Source organism: Aptenodytes patagonicus, chromosome 3, assembly GCF_965638725.1.
Source record: "Aptenodytes patagonicus chromosome 3, bAptPat1.pri.cur, whole genome shotgun sequence".
NCBI lineage: Eukaryota > Metazoa > Chordata > Aves > Sphenisciformes > Spheniscidae > Aptenodytes > Aptenodytes patagonicus.
The window spans coordinates 6,154,952-6,175,304 of NC_134951.1; the positions used below are offsets into that span (position 1 = coordinate 6,154,952).

Here is a 20,353-nt window from a genome sequence, read left to right on the forward strand (position 1 = left end):
CCTTGGAAAGCTCCTTCAATTCAGCATTATGTGAACTGTATTTTTCAGAGCAATGCTTGCTTGTGGGCTTGCTCATCTGTGCTTAATTACACCATAGCCATTGCAAATATAATGCCTCTTGACTGATAAGTCACCCTAGTAATCATCCTACTGTAATGAGGAGTCCATACCACTCGGTGAAAGCCTCAATCACTTCTAACATGCTGTGTAACTGTCACTTATGCAAGACAAAATGATGGGAAAAAGGAGTATTTTGTACTTGCATTAATAGAATTCACTTGAAGCCAGACTTGGTACTCTGCAACATACAGGGAAAAATCCATTCTGGAGAGAATTTTTGTATCGCATAAAATGCCCCTCGTGTTTTTCCATTATTAAAAGTATAACCTAAACTCTTTTGGGATGGAATAATCTAAGCCGGAAGGAAAATACAAAAATAGGCTAGGAGGGACCTGACGTGTTTAGCTGGAGAAAAGGTTGCAAACACAAAAAGCTTTGGCTTCTCCTTTTCCATAATTTTCAATCATTTTCAATCTTGTCAGCATGAATAATATAGTTGATTTTTGCTATGATTATGAAGCAGCTGCAGAATACATAACAAAGTTGAAAAACAGCTGAAAAACCATTTATCTATTTTGTTTTCAACTGAGACACTCCTCCTAACTGCAGAAAAGTAACCAAGCTGACTATAATCCATAAGCCACATCTGATCAGCATATAGTTTAGGTTTTGGAGGGAATTTTTAAGAAATCTTATGAAACAAAAAAAATAATGCTACTTATATGTTATAGTCAGGCAAAATATCTTTTTATGTAGTCAAACAAAATATTGTTTTTGCAGCCCAGAACAGAAGTCCTAACTCTGAGGTTTCTTGTTCTTCATGCACCCATTTAGTCTCTCTTGCTGAGGACTTTAGTGGTTAGTGGACTAAGTTTGCAGATAGAAGCTTCTCAGGAAATTACAGAGGTACATTTGGATGGGAGTCATCCAAGTTAGGCTAGATCCCCTTTACACCCTACAACAGGTATCTCCGGGTGAAAGACTCATCTTCTTTTAATGTAGACATCTAAAGGTCAGATGGATCGCACACGAAAGGTGCTTACTTCTCTTTTATCCATAAGAAGGGCCTTAGGTCTGTCACTGTTTAATTTGTTGGTGTAGCCTGGCAGAGACAGAGAGATGGACGGATAATTTCCAAATGGCAACTGGGATCTAGCCACACAGTTTTGGAGAAAATAGAAATGACCAGATCACACCAAAAGGCCTCCAATCAGCAAAAAAGCCCTGCCACATGCAAAAACCATGTCAAGAACCAGATAAACAATCAAACCATATCCAGTCAAAAGCAAGCAGAACATTCTCCGTTTTGAGTGAGGAGCCTTAGCCATCAAGTTCTGTTTATCATGTTTTCAGGTTGGTCTTCAATCCTTGTGCCTGTGAAGAAACTTTTCCATAAATAAATCATGTGTAGTTCATTTTATCTGGTGTGGAAGTTTTATTTTAAGTTATTTTAAGTCCATTAGGGATACATCAAAACTAAATAAAGGAACTTTTTACTGTTATTCATGTTCAGCCAACTGAATTGAGCTTGCAGCCAATATTATCAATGAAGCCTAGAGAGAGATTAGCTGACCAAATGTAGCAGGTAGGCTGCATTGCCTAAATAAAAGTGTTGAGCCATTTGAGATGCCCTCATTTATCTTGCCTGGTCTACAGATGCTCTTCCAGAAGAGTTCATTTTCCCATCGCATCTGTCATATCTGCCAGCCCACACAGATGTCTCACATGCCCCACGGCACCTCAAATGGCTCTAGACACCCATGTTTAGGCAACTGAACCATGTTTGTAGTGGCTGATCAGCTTAATTACTCCCTAGGGTCTACCGGCTATAATGGGAGCTTAGACATCTGCTGCACCTGCAGACACCTGTGGTGCAGTCTCTTAATCTGTAGCTCAATCTCATTTTAAGGACTTGAGTCAGTTCACAGATGGACTTCTAGCACTGTTTTAAATGCTCTGTGATATGGGAGACATCCTCACAGGGCTGGCCAATATGACACAATTAGGATACCTGCTCCTTCTAGACCAGCAGCAGAAGAACTAATAGGGTAGCCTAGGGCTTCTCAATCAGCCCAAGGCACCTACCTGTGTGCAGGTAACTGGACTGAGCCTCGTGTCTTAATCGTAACCTGAACTCCACCATCAAAGCTGCTTGCTTCTTGCCTGTACAACACGTATTTTAGTCTTACATGCTCTACTCAAGAAAACTTCACACAGATAGTAAATCATTAAATCCCTTCCATTAAGCAAATATACTTCCCTTCAGCTGTGGGTTACCCAGCAACTGACAATTTGGCAGCAATACACTTATTTTTATGATTAACCTTGTCAATCCACAGGCTCTTGCTTTCCCAAACAGCTGACCTTTTCCTACAATATTATTTTTGACAAGTGATGGCTCATTACTCTCTGTTAAACTGTCAGTATTTTAAGGTTTGGTTTTCAAGTTATTATCAAAGGCGGAGGCACCAATATCCTATATTAAGATTTCCTCACGCTTTCCACAATAAAGTCTTGCTATGCTGGAACTTTCAAGCTGAAATTTCCTTTGCCACATTTGTTTCACATTGACATTTTTTCAGAAAGGTTCAATTAAAAAAAATCAGTCATTTCCAAGACCAATGTTAAGAAATATTTTGTGTATGTAAAACAATAAAAAAAATATAATCAGTTGTACACTATTGCTGAAAAGCTCTAGCATTTCTGTGCTTTGAAGCAGGAACTTGAAATCGAGCCATAAATGTAACCCTGGGGACAATGTTGTGTCTTTGGCTGTTTTCATTATGTTCTTCCAAACGCGACACAGCTCTGAGCACCTGGAAAAATCAGTTTATACATACTCAGGAGAGACTTAGTTTGACAGCTACATTGTCCAGTGTGCTGGCACTGAGCTCCTCCCAGCACAGCTCCTATTCCCACCTTCCTTTGGACCATTAGGCACACCCACCCTGGGGTCACTGGGGCTGAGCAAGGCCTTCCCTGTAAAGATTTCTCCAAGAAGCTGCAGGTCACTAAAGTGCTGACTGACTCACGGAGAGCAGAAGGAATTGCTGGAGCCCCTACCATGCAAAGAAAGGTGTGAACCAAGTCAAATGCAGATTTCTGAAAAATTAGGGTAAGACTGGTAGTGAAAAGGTTTAGGAGAGAAAGAACAGGGAAGGAGAGCAGACAGAAAGATGAGAATCTGGGGAATGCAGAAAGAAAACTGGCAGGTAGGAAAAAGGGCCAGAAAAGTGTAAAAGAATAGAAATAAGAGCAGAGGGAAGAGCAGATTCTGCAATGTTTCTTGCAGAACATGGGCAAGAGCTGAAGGGAAGTGGATGGCTTATGCATTTTAGCACGTATTTAAGACACAGGACCTCCAGGACTCCCCTCCCTTCTAGGGAAACAGTTGCGACCAGGACTGCATGACAGAAATATCTGGTATCATCTCTTGTTCCTCTCTCAAACTGCAACAAACCCCACAACCCAGAATTTTTGGCTATTTGTTCAGAGCAAAACAGGAAACAACATTTAGTTTTTAGTGTGTTACTAGTTCTTCCTGCATACCTTCAAGAATAGCAACTTTGGTATCAGAGTAGTCTCTAATGGCTTTAGGATGGCTTTATAAAAAGCAATCCTTTGATTCAGAAGTTCTCAGGTTGGTGTCCTTGCTGGCAGAGATTCTCTGTCTTTTACATCAGAAAGGCACAACAACTGCAGGGAGAGAGAAAGAGCAAATTCAGTAGAATGGACCATGCTCAATTTACCACAGGAAGGGTAAATTGAACGCCAGGTTTTCCTGAGTTCTACCTTGGATATATTTGTCTCCCAATTTAGGGAAATGCTGCGTATGGCAGTAAATCAAACTCTGTTTCCAATTACCAAGAGCTGCAAATGCTTACTTAACAGCACTGCACTGTTCTCTTTACGTAATGTGAAGAACTGGAAATACTTTGCAAACAATAGTGATCTATGCAAACCTGCAGAAAAAACAGGAGTGGAAATCAAACTTCCTGGCTCCTATGCCCTAAGCATAAGACTGAATTTCTTCCCCAGTCTTACAGTTTCAACAAGTTCAAGGTGAACTTAATGACAAGGAAATCAACTTGGGGCAGAAGTATTGAAAAGAAGAGTGCACTGGGGACTTCCTGCGACTCTCTCAATCCCCAGCTGCATCTCTCCGTGGGCGTTTGGTGTTAGAAGGCTCCGTCCCTAAGTGTTGCTCAGTTCTTTGGCAATGACTAGCTCCTCACTGATGTGTTTTCTTCTCTTCCCTCTGCAACAGACTTTAGTGAAGCTGTTTGCAAAGGAAGAAAAAAAAAAAGAAAGAAAAAAAAAAAGAAAGAAAGAAAAAAAGAAAGAAAGAAAGAAAGAAAAAAGAGTCAGTGGCAGTGTGAAAAAGAGAAAAACAACAACCCAGCAGGTTTTACAGTAAAAGAAGCCAGTTAGTTACTAAGTCTTGGTTTGTTATTGCAACATCCTGGCTCTTAAAAAGCTCTCAGTCATTGTAGCTCACAGTCCTAATAGAGCTGATATTGTGCTCACCAACCCTTATAGAGATATTTTCCCTCTTTACATTAGCTGATAGATTAATGATTACATTCCCAACTCATCCAGCCTGTTTCTATGCTTTTCCAGCTGGATTTGTATTCAGCTACCACTTTTCCTGCTCTAATTGCCAGACCATAACTGCTCTTCCACTATTTTCCTAGGAACAATTCTCTGACTCTCCCTGGTCTAAAAGTGACATTATCTTTTACCACTGGGGTTTTGGGCTTTTTGCTCAACTAAGATATTTCCAGCTTGATTTTTTGTTACGTGCCAAACGCCCAAAGGTTTAGCTGAAATTACTAGGAGCAGTGGATGTCTGTGGCCAGATGACAATCTGAAAGTGTCTACAGATGACCATATTTGTCTTGAAGTTTTAAACAATATGTTGTAATGCCTAGGAAAGGACTTGTATTGCCGTCTGCCAGCATTTACAAATGACAGGTTCTGCCAGTATCTGTGTGAGTGATAATGACACACAGCCACTAATAGAAACGGAATCAGGAGCATGAAATATGAAGTGGCATGTGCAACCACTGCAATAACGGTATTTATACAGCAGCAGCACTTAGAGGCTGTAATCAGACTGTGCTCCACTAAGCAAGGTACTATGCAAACAGAAACACGGGTAGAGGGCCACGTTTACTCCACCTCATTTTAGTCTTGTAGCCAAAGCTTGCGTATTAGGAGTGTAATTTCCGTAGGTTCTTCCATAATCAAAACAGGCACACTCTAAAAGGTGACTCAGTCTAGCTGATCTCTAGTAGAGTACCTCACCTCTGCTCTCACTATACAGCAATGGTTTTCAACCTTCCTTCAGCTTGCAGAAGCCTTAATGCTCCCTCTTGGAGGTACAGAGCCCTAGCTGGCAAACTGAAGCATACTGACGTAAGATCTTATGAAATTACTGTCACAGGCCCTTCCAATTTACAGCATTAGATGCATGAGGATAAAAAAAACTGCTCTAGAAGCAGCCTAGGGTGACTGCACTCTCAAGTTATGCATTTCAGGTCAATACCTTGTGTTAGCTGAGATAAATCTGGGCCGCCACTCTGGCCCCAGAGATGTCAAAAATCCACACTTCAAATAATTACATTTTATTGGGGATACTTCAATTTCTCATAGTGTCCAATATTTTCCATATTGTTTTTCAAAATCTATTATCTTCCATAAATACAAGATACATATTTAACTGCTAATCAGCGCAGACAAAGTTTCAGTACAAATCAATGTCTGATTTTTATCTTGCAGACAGAAAGCTGTAGGTTGCTGGGTTGTTTTTTCTCAAAGTACATTTTTCAAAAATATAATCTCTCACATGCATTTTCCTGTTTCTGTCACTGCTGTCTAGGAAATCAAAGGAACATTCACTGGCCAAGACACACACATGCACGAATAATCATAACTGAGGCTCATAAATAAAAATGTTCGGCTATTAATAATTAGTGGCAACTCCTGCTCCGGTTAACAGTGGATCTGAAGATGTCCTCTTTCTCTTAGATTTGTCACAGAGTTAGAAGGCAGAGATGCAGGAATCTCAGAGATTCCTTACAAGATACTTTCCACAACTCTTTTTTTTCATGATGGAGTGTGGGCACAAGCATTATTGCAGTCAGATTTCTATCACTCCACTGCAAGCTGAATTTGCAGAACATAGTTTTGTGCAACGGGCTTGTGAAGGCAGCTCTGCCCTTCCCCAGATAGGCCAGATTTATTCTTCAGCCATTGCACGATAACTTTATTTGCTGGATGACAGCATCAAGGAGGACTAGACTAAGACTTACAGTTTTGTCTTTAAGAAAAAGAGTGGAAATACTCACTTTCAAGGAAACAGGCTTATCATTTATAGCTTTGTAAAGTTTGGGCAGAGTTTTGCAGGTTTTTTTGTGGGGGAGATATTTTTCAAATAAGATTGTTTAAAAGTTTACGCTTTGAAAAGAAAGAATGGAAACAGATATTAATCTCCTTCCAGTGAGAATATATGAGCAACTAAAACATTCCCAATTAAGTTCTTCTTTTCCTCATTTTTTGCATTTCCTCGGATGCAGGCCCAGGTTACAAGAAACACCAGCTGTCTGAGTCGCGACATCCTTTTCAGCTGTTAACCCCTGCGCTTTTAAACTGTATATTTGGAAGTAGCTCAGGAAAAAAAGATTCAGCAAATGGCTGAGACATAAATCACTACAAGAAATCAGCATACACATCGCTAGGAATTGAGACGTGACTCACAGCCAAAATAGAAATCCTATTCACAATGTATTTCTTGCAGTTTAGTCTCTAAAACAGCTGGGGTTTGTGCATTTTGAAAGTCACCTATGAAATGGGAATAACAAATGTGTGGGATATTACCTTTCCATTAACTTTGATAATTACAACTGAGATGATGTATTTTTCCTTCTTAATTTCTACTTGAAGTTCAGATCTTACCTGCCACCCCTTTCCACAACAGATGTTCTGGACCAGCTGAGCAGGGACAGGATTATTCATGATCTCTCGTGTATTTGCAGGTTCTTCCATTGCAGAGCCTTTCTCAGCACATCCGTGAGGCAAAGCCATGGCCGCAGAGCCCTCCTGTGGAGAACCAGCCGGTTCTGGCAGGAGGAGACTTTTTTGTTACTTTTTTTTTGCATAGGAGGAACAAGAAGAAGGACATCCTATGGATTGCTGCTCACCCCCGCATCTGCCTCACCCAGCTTGGAGTATCAACAAGTCGTCTTACCCCGAGAGCTGAAACACAGAAACCAATATTCCTCTCATCTTTGCCTAATTTAATACTCCCATTTAGGAGGTTTTTGACAATGCTCCTGCCAAGAGGTTTTGCCACTTCTATTTGAAAATGTAACTATGCCATCTACATTTCACAAACTGAACCAATGTTTCTACCTATAAAGGGAGGAGAAAGATGGGCATTTCAGTTATTCATTCTAGCCATCCTGGAGTTTCACGTTATCTTCTGTTAAAAGGGGGCTGCAACCCTGCATTTAGGAAAAGCCACCTTATTTTAAAAATAAAGGCTTCTAGAATAGAGGCTCCCAGCATACTTGCACATACAGGAAAATCACTCCGCCTAGTATGCACCTGGCTAGCATTCACGGAAGGCAGAAAAGTACAGTAGACAAACTTAGAAGCAGGCATATATTTAGCTTTGGATGGTACTGCCTTTCTCTCTCCTCTTTTAGCTTTCCAGCTGTAATGTTTCTGTGCATGTGAAACAAATTTTTGCAAACGATGACTGGCTACATGCCAAAGTTAGCAGGGATTTGGTTGAATTTTAGTTGGACAGAGAAGGTTACACCTCGTCCTTGCCTTTATCTAATATCCATGTGTGTTTTGATCAGACCTAATCAAAAATTGCTGTATATTAAACATGTTAGACCTTATCACAACCCAAAGCGGTACGAAAGTGACCTACATACACAATGCCTGCCTGTTGATAAAGAAAATAAATGAGTGCAGCTGCTTGTGTGTCAGGAAGCAAGGCACTGAAGTTAAAACCTGTAATAAGGTCCTTACATGCTTTTTAAGGGGGGAAGGAAGAATATAGGGAGTAGGGAAAATTCCTCTCATCGGAATGGCTAAACGTGCCACCCTCTTCTGGAGTCACCATTGATGAGTACAGAGCCTGTAAAATGAGAACTGGAAATCCTCTAGCAGTGTAGGACCTGGGATCAAAACCTGGGGGTGGTGATAAAATACTGCCAGGGTGCCGCGCAGGCTGGCTGCTCCCTCAGGACCAGGGCACTGGGAGCAGAGGGGATCCCTGGGCTGGCAGGACGAGGACTTGCCAGCCAGTGTCTGTCCCTCTGCCCCCACCAAGGGAGCAGGGCAGGCCCGGGGGTGGCTGCCTGGATCAAGGAAGAGCCCAGATCCCCAGACAAACGGTGATGGGGTGGGACTGAGGTCAGGTTGGGAACACAAGTCAGCAAGTCATGGTCAGGATCAGGCCCCGTGAGAGTAACCAGGGTCAGGCACAGCTCAGCAAGAGATGGTCAAGTCCGTGGTGCTGAGGCAGGGCTGATGTCAGGCCAGGCAGCCAGCCCACAGGTCGGGGTCGGGGTCCGTATTAGTGGGTCCATGGCCAGGCACAGTCAGCGCTGCGACGCTGCAGAGCTGTAGCTCAGGCAGGAGCGACTCTAATCATTATTATTTGAGATCTAATTTTTTCAGAAAAAGAAATAATAATCAATTAAAATTGTTTTTCACATACTTAGCTTCCGCCATTTCCCTGGTGGTGTGCTCACCCTTCCCCTGCTCCTCCTAAGGCAGTTAATTTCATTCTGGGGTTGTGGGGGGTGTTACAGCAAACTGTCCTTTGCCCAGAGGAAAGCCCCCTGAACGTACAAATTTGCATGAGTTAAGATCTCCTTTGGGAATATTAACTTTTCTAGAGATTTTATACCCATGTTTGCAGAAATTGTAAGCCCTTAACCAAACTGTTAAAGAAAAAACAGGACTGGGAATCTCAACCAGATCAGGACTAAGCCCTATCAGCCTTGAAAATCAAGTTAGCAGAGGTACCTGCATTACAATTTCCTGATACAGTACAACCATTTCACCTGCAGTTTGCAACCACTCTAGATGTAAGGAGACATGGTATCACAAAAAGGGGGAAAGAAGCTACGAGCTATTGCATATGGATCCTATGCCCTCACTAACACTGAAAAACAGTTCATTTTGTGTGAAGAACTGTGTGGCACCAATATGGACCTTAGAAGACTGGCCACATACCACAGGAGACAGTCCAATTACAGTTCAGGCAAAACAAGGACCCTTGAAGTACAGCGTCAGGAAAAGTACCAAATAGGCACATTTCCAGTCTATGGACCACAAGATGGATACTTGCCTTAATGAATTGGGGAATTGCCATGAATTAAGGACAGATTCTGTCACTCACAGCTTATGAACTGTTAATTATTGGGGGTGAACATGAATGTCCACTACCGCAGGAAGAAGAAACCAGCAACATCAACATCATATTCTTCCCAATGAAGGACTTGAGGATGACAATTCAGGTGTTATCCTCCTCATGGTCAAAAACTTCTGACTTTTAATACCCAGAGAAACAATGAAAGGGTTCTTTTCTTGGTAACACCAAGAAAAAGTGATAGAAACTAAGTGCATGTTTTACAGTTTTAATTGCATTACTATTACCGAGATTTCTTCTCCACAGAAGTATTCTAAGTATTCTTTTTTTCCTAATAATCATAGAATCATTAAGGTTGGAAGAGACCTCTAAGATCATCGAGTCCAACCGTCAACCCAACACCACCATGCCCACTAAACCATGTCCCTAAGCGCCACATCTACATGTCTTTTAAATACTTCCAGGGACGGGGACTCAACCACTTCCCTGGGCAGCCTGGTCCAATGTTTCACCACTCTTTCAGTAAATAATTTTTTCTTTAATGGGAAAATGGGATCTAGGCTAATAATGATTCTTGAATTAGACTGTTAAGATATGTTAACAATAAATTCTTGGCTTGATATATACACACAAAGTGTGCTGCTTCTTTGCCCATAAACAAGACTTTGAGCACACCACCAGCTATTGCAATGATCCATACTATGTGTACATAGACACATATATACATATATATAGTATGCACATTGTTATATATATGTTTGTATACCCATTCTAGTAGCAGAATCCCACTGTGACCAGGCAGCGAGGAGGAACAGGATCAGGCCATTCACACCATTCATATTTGTGTGAGTGCTTTGTGTTTTCTGTCCAAATTTACCTGTGTGGCTGCCCATGTGTATATATGTATATTTAGATATGTGTATATATATTTGTGTACTAGGTGTATGAACGTGTGAGTGCCTTTTGGGAGTACATGCTCAGCCTTGCTACTGGCTGGAACAGGGAGCATGGAGCTGCAGCAGCCTCCCACCTAGTGGACTACTGGATTCAGCAAACCCTAACACTTTTCTCTCAGGCCTTACATGAGGGATTCACCCCATACTTACCTTGTTATAAGGGACTGCAAGTTTTTGGCAGCATCCGAGAGCTCATCAGACCAGTTGAGAACAATCTCTTCAGGGCAAATATGACCAATGTTACTCTCATTACTGGTTTACTTTTTATTTCGGTTTACCTTCCTTCGCTGCCTTTTCTCTCAACAGTCCCACAGCATGGATAGCTGAGCAATGAACAAAAAAGGAACAAAATCTCCTACCACTCTGTAAGATGGCCATCAGCACCTGCACTGGCTCTGGCTGGGACGGAGTTAACTTTCCTCATAGCAGCTCGCATGGTGCTGTGTTTTAGACCTGTAACTAAACTGTTAATAACACACAAGGTAGCCATATGGTATAGAATGACCCTGTCGGTCATTTGGATCAAACTCCTTTGGGGAGTTTGGATCAGCTGTCCCGGCTGTGTCCCCTCCCAGCCTCCTGCCCACCCCCAGCCTACTCCATGGGGGGCAAAGCGAGAAACAGTGAACGCCCTGATGTTGTACAAACACTGTTCAGCCAAAATACTGGTGCATTATCAATGCTGTTTTGGTCACAAATACAAAACACAGCACCATACTGGCTGCTATGAAGAAAATTAACTTTATCGCAGCCAGACCCAGTACAGTAATTTACTTCACTTACTGTGAAACCCTTTGGGACTAATGACACAATGAGTTTGTTTTTTCCTCAGTTTATAAGCCAAGTTGGCATGGTCCTGACACAGAGGAGCAAGTAAGAGTAGGGCAGAGCAGTCTTTAAGCCCCGGGAAACCGCTCACTGATCAGGAAAACCCTCCTTCCGTATGTTGTTCAGGAAAGCAGTACACTGGTTTCTGAGCTCAGACCCTCACCAACACACTGAATTTCACTCCTGAAGCCATCTCTGAGGGCTGGGTAAGCTGCTCTGGAGACCTTGCGGCTCCCCATCCTCGCCCAGCAAACATGTCCTCAGACCTGCCCGGTAACAGCCTCTCCCCTCCCCTGCATGCTCTCAGACCTCCACCTCCCCTCCCCAGAAGCAGGGCCGAAGGAAACACTGGTTTCCACGGCCAGACCGCCATAAGCATCTCTCCTATTTCTGCGTGACGGAGGAACGCTCGGGGGCACCGAGAGGCCCGAGCCCTCCGCCGCCTGGTTGAAGGGCTACCTTATCTTTTTCTCTTGCTTACAATGGGACTGGATTTTGCAGCGCTTTCGAAAGCCCCTCCCTGCGCACGGCTGGGGTGTTCTGGTACAGCTAAGGGGTGAATAAACTGATTTTTAGACCACGTAAAAGCGACCGCGCGCCCGACCGACCGAACGCGAGCAGCCAGCCGCGCGCAGTTACCTCAGGCAGGCGGACACCCCACCCCCTTCTCAGGCCACGCCCCCTGCGGCGGCGGCAGCCGCGCGCACCACCCCCCCTCCCCATCTCCCCCCCGCCCACTAGGAAACCGCGTGACGGGCAGCGCCGTCCCCCGCCCCCGCGCGCACGAGCGGAAGGCCGGCGCATGCGCGACGCCGCTGCGGCCGTGAGCCTGGGGCCGGTAGCTTACAGCGCGGAGCGGGCCGGGTGCGGGCCGGGCCGGGCGATGTCGGCGGGACAGGGGAGGTCGGAGCCGGCGGACGATAGCGGTAGGTGCCCGTTTCCCTGGTAGGGACCCAGCGGGGCTCCGACCGGGCGGGTCTGAGGGGCGCGAGGTGACCGGTGGAGGGGGGGGAGGGGCTACCCCTCTATCCCGCGCGCGGGTACGCCGGGGTGGTGTGGCGGCGGCCTGGGCCTCGGTCTGTGCATGCGCACTGGCCGGCGGTGGGCGATTGCTTCAGGAGTTTCGGAACTAGTATTAATACTCTCTTTTTCTGTCCTCAGAGTCGGATGTCTTTGAAATTGTTCTCCCCATCACTGTCTTTGTGCTGAGCGATGATGATTTTCTCCAAGACGACGCTGAGGAGCGAGCAGCGTCGGTTCCCGAGTTGAAGAAGGGGGATGAGCAGGAGGCTAACTTGAACAGTAGCATTTTTCTAAAAAGCAGTGTGAGACCTTCAAATGGCAGTAACAGTTTAAGCATTTGGGAAGAAAACAAGACTGCTTCAAATAAGGATCATAGTATGAAATACTGTGAAGAAAAATGGGTTGCCGAGAGTGTGTGTAACAGATCAAAATCATCTTTAAGTGATTGGTGTGATGCAGGCACGGATAAATATAGTCAAAATTATGTGTTGCCTACATTGTCTTGCAAAACAGAGCTTACAGAGATAAACGAAACCGGTGACGGCAAAGAATGCGATGGTGATGATGGCTTTCAGAAGATTCTTCCTCCCCTCTCCTCCGCTGGCAGTGAGGGTAACGATGATACCATCAAGACAAGCAGACAGTTGACATTGGTGGCGATATCCAAACATGAAGAGGAACCTGTCAGTGTTGCAAGTGTTCTTTCTGATGGCAGTCAAGAGAAACAACCAGAAATCCACAAGGAGGTGGAGGCAATTGTTGAAATGGAAGGTAACTTTTTAATAAGACTAGCGCGAGAGTTTAAGAAATCCGGTAAATCTCAAGTTTTTGAAATAGGTTGAAAAGTGTTTGGGAAGAATGCCAAACCTGTTTATTTTAGAGTAAGCATTTCAACATAGATTAATATCGTGTGCAGCAGAAAGAGAATATTGGCTGGAGTATGCTTAGTTCTATCACAGACTCCTGTGAAAAATAGTGGCACTACAATAAAATGGTACTGTTTCATTCTGCTGTAGTTTGCAAAAGGGCGGCCTTTCATTGGGGAAAAGGATCTGAAAATAAAAACTTAGGTTAAAGGGTTTTTTAATCCCAATTAGAGATATTAGGGAGAGAAAACCAATGGGCAGGAACTCTCATCAATATAAGCAGAGACTGGGAGAGGCATAATGTAGGTTTAAATTCCACCATTCCTTATAGCAGATGGAAGTCCTTCAGGAGGAAAGGCGTAGAGAAGTACTAAGAGTACTTTTCCTTCTAACAGACAGAAGACAGCAGAAGGAGCATCGTACTTCTGAGAACGGAGCGCCAGCAAAGTTCAGTGACAGTACTTTCATAGGAATTCTGGCATAAAGCAGTTTCATTAGAAACTGTAGGGGATGCAGTGTTGTCCTGTGAAATTTGGAGCTTTGAGTGAAAAGAGGAAGTGAAAAGAAGGAGGCTCCTAACTAGGATTTCTTCTCTTAAAACATTATTTAAATGGTGTGGGGGGGGAAGCATGGAGAGAGACATTAGGAGAGAAGTAGAGATAGGAAAATATTAAGGAAGCAAAAGGAGTGAAGAGCAAGCAAGTCGTTAGACAATTTGGGATTATTACTACCAATTAATCATGAACATTGGTGGTTGTATGGAATGTCATGCATGTGACTTTTTATAACCCTGTAGATCCTGATTTTTCAAAGAATGGAGATAATGAAGCTAATAACAGAGAAAGACAGAGAAGCAAATTTGAAGATGAAACTCTGAGTTCTCTTTTGGAACATGGTTTGAAAGAAGAACCAAAATTTGCCTATGATTGTTCTGATCTGTTTCTTAATGGATGTTCTACTTCAGAAGAATTGCTAAAAGATGTAGGGAAACCGGAGGTGAACACTTCCACTTCTGCTGAATCAAATATTACTGGAGAGCATATTTATAAGTCCTTAATGCCCTTTCCTAAAAAAAGATACCGGCAACAAAACGTTGTTTCTCCTCATGCAAGCCCAAAAGAATTCCAAAGCCAGCAAGAAGGTTTAGCATGGCTAGGTAACAGTGTGACCATCAAACCTATAAATAAGCATGAAAGACTGAATTTGAAGTGCAGGTTTTGTAGTTCTGTATATAAATGCAGTGCACATCTAAAGAAACATCTTTATTCAACTCATAAAGATAAGAAAATACATAAATGCTGCTTTTGTAAAAGAACCTTTTTCTTTTCTGTCAACCTTAAGAATCACCTTAAATTTCATAAGAAAATGACTAGGTTGCAAAAGGCAAGAAAAAATAGAATAAATGCGAGAAAAAATAGGCAGAGAAGATCTGAAGAAAGGAAATCTGAGACCAAGAAAAAAGAAAGTAAATATGAGAAATTTTTCATCAAAATTGAAAGGGACTTTACACCTCTGGGTGTGCCAGTTAGTTTTTCCTGCAAAATTTGTTTCTTTGCTTCATCAAATCCTAGGATTTTTATTCATCACATGAAGGGACATAAAGAGAGACCACCTTACCAGTGTCCTCAATGTGATTACTCCTGCATTAGCTTATCCTATCTGTTAAATCACATGTACTGGCATGCTGGGTATAAGCTGTACCAGTGCAGGTTTTGCACCTTTCTTTCGTTATATTTTGCAAGCATGGTAAGGCATAGCTACATACACACAGGGGCTAAACCATATTCCTGTGAGTTCTGCCAGTCGGCATTCACAAGCACCACTGGGTTAAAGAGACACAGAAGATTACATGCAGGCAAAGAAACGTGCCAAGGGCAGCAACTCGACTTCGTAAGTGGAAGAAAGAGAACTCGAAGACCTTTAAAGACTTACACGTGTGATGAGTGTAATGTAGTGTTTTACACTAGAGGACATCTCAGCTTTCATAAGAAATTTCATGAACGGTTTAGGGCTACTGCTAATGGTTATACGAATCAGACCAATGAATATCATGAAAGCAAAATATGCAAAGTTGACAGTGATTCCCAGGACTGCGTTTCTCTGTCTCTTTCTGGTAAAGAAAACGATTGTCTCAGTGGGGGAATGCTGGCTTCAGCAGTAGACTTTGAGCGGGCAGGTGATGTGCAGGACAATAAGAAAGTGTGCTCTGGAAAGAAATTCCCTGAAAACAGCCATGGAAGCAACAGCTTACCTATTATTGGGAATAGATCAGAAGTTCCTCTGAATTCATATAAAATGGACACTGTCATTTGCAAAGAGGAACCTCTCTTCAACTCCAGGGCCTCTCATTCACAAGTTCAAGATGACGACGCGTATCATAGATTTGTGGAAAACTTAAAGGATACGTGGCCTTCCAATTTGTCTACATTCAAAATGTACAAGTGCCAACACTGCAATTATGCTACCGCTGTTCACAGCGACTTTAAGCTGCACCTAAAAATACATACAGATGAAAAACCATTTGTGTGTAAAGAATGCAATAAGACATTTAAAACATCAAACCATTTGCAGAAACACAGCCTTATTCACGTAAAGAATGGATATGAGTTTGGCCATTGCCTCTGTGTAGATAGCCGTTTAGAGAATCTTGAATTGCATCATGAAATGCATGTAGGCACGTGTCCAGAAAGAGATTTTCGTTCCTCGGAAGGTTCAAACAGCGTCCATTCCTTGCTTGGTTCGGAAGTCTGTGGAGTACAGCCAGATGTCCAGAGGGGCAAAGAAAATGACTTGCTAGCGCAAAGTCAGCCACGATTCTATCAGTGTGCAGAGTGCGAGTACACTACTTACGCTTTAAGCAACCTTGAACTACATATAAGAACTCACACAGGTGAGAAACCTTACAGCTGCAGCGTTTGTCAGAAGAAGTTTCGTACTTCCAGTCACCTGAAAAGACACAGAGTCACGCATTTTAATATGGACTATCTCAAGTGCAGGAACTGTGACTATTCAACAAGCAAATGGCTGTCCTTGAAACAGCATCTGGCTTCACACTCTTGTGAGGAAGGCTCATCTACCGGATGTCTCTACGAACAAAAGCAGCTGCCTGTCAAAATATACACGTGTGAAGAGTGTGGCTATTGCACAACCCACAATGGAAACTTGAAGCCACACTTGAGAATTCATACAGGGGAGAAGCCGTTCAAGTGCGATCAGTGCGCTGTTGCTTTCCGCACATCTAGCCACCTGAAGCGGCACTTGCTGACTCATTTAAAGTTGCACTGCAGAAGGTGTAAATTTTCTACAGTAGATAAGTGTGCTTTCCAAAAGCATGTAAAAACACACAAAAAAAAGTACAAGTGTGGAAAGTGTAATGTGATGCTGCCTACCAAAACACTTCTGGAAAAGCATAAGCGGCAACATAAGCTTGGAATATAAGCTTGGGAATCGCAAGTTGCCACTCGGTTCTGGCGAGCTTTGCATGTCCTGAATTTGTTCATTGCTTTACATTCCCCTGCGTCCCCAGAACGATGGCTGGTAATGGATGCGTCCGGAGAGTGAAACTTGGGGTGCTGGTTTGCTCCACGTTCTGAGAGCTTCAGTTCTAGCACAGACTGTGCTAAAGAAGATCTTGGAGGCACTTTTCCATGCCTGAGTAACTTCTTAATACCATGAGGTCAGTTATGATTTGGCCAATGTTCATCAGTTTAAACAGTTACTCTGTGCCACTTACTTTCTTGTAAAAAATTAATGAAATCTCTTGTCTGACTGAAAGAATGTTTAAAGGGAGGGAAGGAAGTGCACTTTATATTGTATAGTAATAACTTTTCATTTTAAAATTGTCAATGTGTTTGGAGGCTTAATGCTACCTCCCATCTGCTGAAAGTTGCATTCCCTACTCCCAGGTTCTCTTGCAATACTTGCAAGGGAAAAAAAATAGTATCTCACAAAATTACAGAAACAAAAGATTCTTGTCATCACTGGGTAATTGGGATATGAAAATGTTTTCTGTATGTGTGTATATATAAAAGGTTTATTAGGCTGTTACCTTGTCTGTACTTTTGACAGTTCTTTGAGTAGTCTGACAGAAATGGTAATGTCCTTAATCAGATATTTTATGATACTGAGAATCCTTAAATTAATCTTCAATTTTATGTAAATGTCTAATGTTAATCTAGTATGAAATGCCTTATCTTTTCTCAGGCTGGTAGTTTTACTGTGCTTTTTGTTTCTTTAAATAGACAGTATCATACTTTTCAAAGAACTTCTGTTAATTTAACCACTTGCTGGTGTATTGCAAATACCACTTAGTTACATTGAAAACCTTAGCAGTATCTTGAACTGTAAAATTTATTTTGTTAAAGAGCTTTACTGTGCATCTAAAATACCATGTGTAAGGACCACTTGTGCCAAACAGCAGTTGTTACCTGGTATGGTGAAGACAGATGGATGCTTCTTCCACTTCATATTCAAATCTAGACAAATCTTTGCTTGTTTTAGAGAGTTATACAGTGCTAGAAACTGTGTGTGGACATCACTGACTAATATGTTCAGTGGTATTGGTAACAGTGGTGTTACCTTCTTGTGTGAGGAAAGACAGTGGTGAAGGTCTGGTGCTGCCTGTCCCCTAATGTTCAATCCATGGAACAGCAGAGTAAACCTACAGCTTAATTTAGAGAATGTAAACGTGAAACTACCACTGCTTTTTTACTGCTCTCAAATGTATGCTTTTCTTTATAAATACAGATAATATCTTGCGGAAGCTTTCTGGTAACGTAGGAGACAGGTTGGAAATGGTTGCCCAGAGAGGTGGTGGAGTCTCCCTCTTTGGAGATGCTCAAAAGCCACCTGGACACGGTCCTGGGCAACCAGCCCTGGGTGGCCCTGCTTGGGCAGGGGGTTGGGCCAGATGACCTCCGCAAGTCCCGCAGCCGTTCTCTGATTCAGAACGCAATTTTCCAAGAATGGGTTGAAACTCATGAATAGATGCATGTATTTAAGGCCATGGTCAGCAAAGGTATTTAAGTGATCTAGTTCTTTGTGGCTGCAGTAAAATCAGACAAGTAAATATCTGTTGATACTTAGACTCTGAACCCTGGTGGTTACGGATGTTTTTACTGCAGGTGGGAAGTCACCATTTGGGAATGAGTGATTCAGATTTTAGAATGATTGAGCTAACCACCTGATTCAGTTGTGAGAGAGAAGAACGTTATCCTGATACGCATGAAGAAAAGCGTTTCTGGGAAATATTAACACTGTTATACAAGCGTGGAGGAATTTTTACCTGCATTACTGTACCATTCTGACCATTTATTTGAAGAAAAATTCAAAAGAACAGGTACAAAGAGGAAACAAAAATGGTGAGGAGAATTGTAAGCGTATATATCAGATGAGACTAGGAAAGCTAAATATGGTAGAGAATAATTGTTTAAAAGTACGGTGTACAATGATGAAGAAGGGAGCCCAATTTAAGGGGGATAAATTCATTGAAGGGAATTTTGAAAAGAGTTTGTAAACAGCATAAGTTTCTTTTAGTTGTAAGTAAGAACAACAGAAGACATTTTCAGATGGAGCTTGATGAATTTGTAAAAATAATTATTCCAGGTGGCTGCCTCTAATAAAAATAAATGAAGTGTTTTGTGACTCATGAGGTCCCCCTCTCTTCCTTATGCAATGCACTGCACTTTTGGGGATCGGAAGTGATTCTCAGTCTGCCGAGTCAGAGAAATTTAAATGTAAAGGCATACTCGTTTTAAAATAAGGACACTGGCTGTTCTTGGGGGGTTTTTTGCTAGTTAAGTGTAATATTTTTTATTCTTGCAGAGTTTTAACAAAAATCAAAGCCTTTCCTAAATCATACTAGGAAGTTTTCTATTTCAACCAAAAAAAATTGCTTAATTTTCTTTATGAACACATCTTGAATTTGGACAAAACAGTAAAATGTAATAGTAATGACACTAATGACAAACAACTTGAGCAAAGAGGTGTCATTTTATTTCCTATGCATCTACTAAAGATAAGTGAACAAAAGTTAAACACAGGGTGAAGGAAATTAATATAGGTGAATGAGGCCATGCAGCAATATGGTTAACCACCAACCAGATTTATCTACAATACAAGGAAGGAAATACGACAATTTTCCTTCATATTTAGACTAAACAAAAAGTGTGGCAAGCCCAGCAGTTGTTTTGAAATAGCAGAAACAGCTGCTAATCCAACGTCAAGAAATAAGTTAGGGTGAGAAATGCAGTGGCAGCTCGGTGCACTGGTACCCAGTTGGGAAATTCAGAGCCTCGGGTAGCAGTTGCGTTTGGAAATGGTGGTGAAAGAGGCATTGTAATAGCCTCTTCTTTTGCAAATGTCGGTAACTATAATCCGCTAAAGAAATGAAGCTCCTCCATGGCCTTCTTGATAAAGGCCGGTTTTGCTGCTGGACAGCGGATGACGCGGGCAGGACTTCATCTGTGAGAAAAAATTACTAATTAGGTCTTGTAGGTGTGAACGTAAATAACGAACTGTTGATTATCCGGCCTCTTTTAACTACTTACAGTTCAATCCAAAAATCACGTTGGGTGACGACTCCGTAAACTCGGTGGACCCGGTGCCGGAAAGGAGGAGGAGACGGCTGTCTCTGCCGGGTGTTCTCCTTGGCGGGCTCAGCCACGCCTGAGCTACGCCCTGCGCGGGGTTTGGAATCCTTCCCAACCCTGCGGAGGCAGGCAGCGAGGGGCGTCTAGGGAGCCTAAAATGTAAGATTTAATGGGCGTTAAAATCTGTGTGTTACTGTATGCTTCTACTTCAGTTTTCACTGGGGCTGCCGTGCGGCCGTGTAAACGCACGGTTCTTCTCAGATTAACAAACCAGGCTGTACATGTAACGTTGGTGAAATCTGATTTTCTTCTGCTGTCCCCTCGCTTCCCCATTTGTGTCCGTTGGGGAATTTGACGCAACTTCATGAATAGTCACGTCACCATTTAAGAGCAGGCTGGGCCCGGCCGCCGTGCGCACCTCCAGCCCACAGGTGGCGCTAGCGCAAAGCGCCTCCCCAAAACGCCCCGTCCGAGGAGGCGCGGCGCCGCGGAGCCTGCGCCTGCGCAAAGCAGCCAGCGCGCCCCCCCCGCCCCCCCCCCCCCCCCCCCCCCCAGTGTCCCTCGCCCCTGTGCGCCTGCGCCAACCGTGCCGCCCCTCCCCGGCGCGGCTGTTACCGTATCCCCTGTGCGCCTGCG

The 20,353-nt window shown here is 43.0% G+C and overlaps 1 protein-coding gene across 1 annotated transcript; it reads left to right on the plus strand.

Annotated features, from left to right (window-relative positions):
- Positions 1-12,074: 12,074 nt before the first annotated feature.
- On the plus strand, positions 12,075-18,770 carry LOC143157713 (uncharacterized). The gene is made up of 3 exons (XM_076332623.1): positions 12,075-12,164; positions 12,400-13,032; positions 13,924-18,770. The coding sequence occupies exons 1-3, from the start codon at positions 12,122-12,124 to the stop codon at positions 16,563-16,565; spliced, it is 3,318 nt and encodes a 1,105-aa protein (XP_076188738.1). The 5' UTR covers positions 12,075-12,121; the 3' UTR covers positions 16,566-18,770.
- Positions 18,771-20,353: the final 1,583 nt, after the last annotated feature.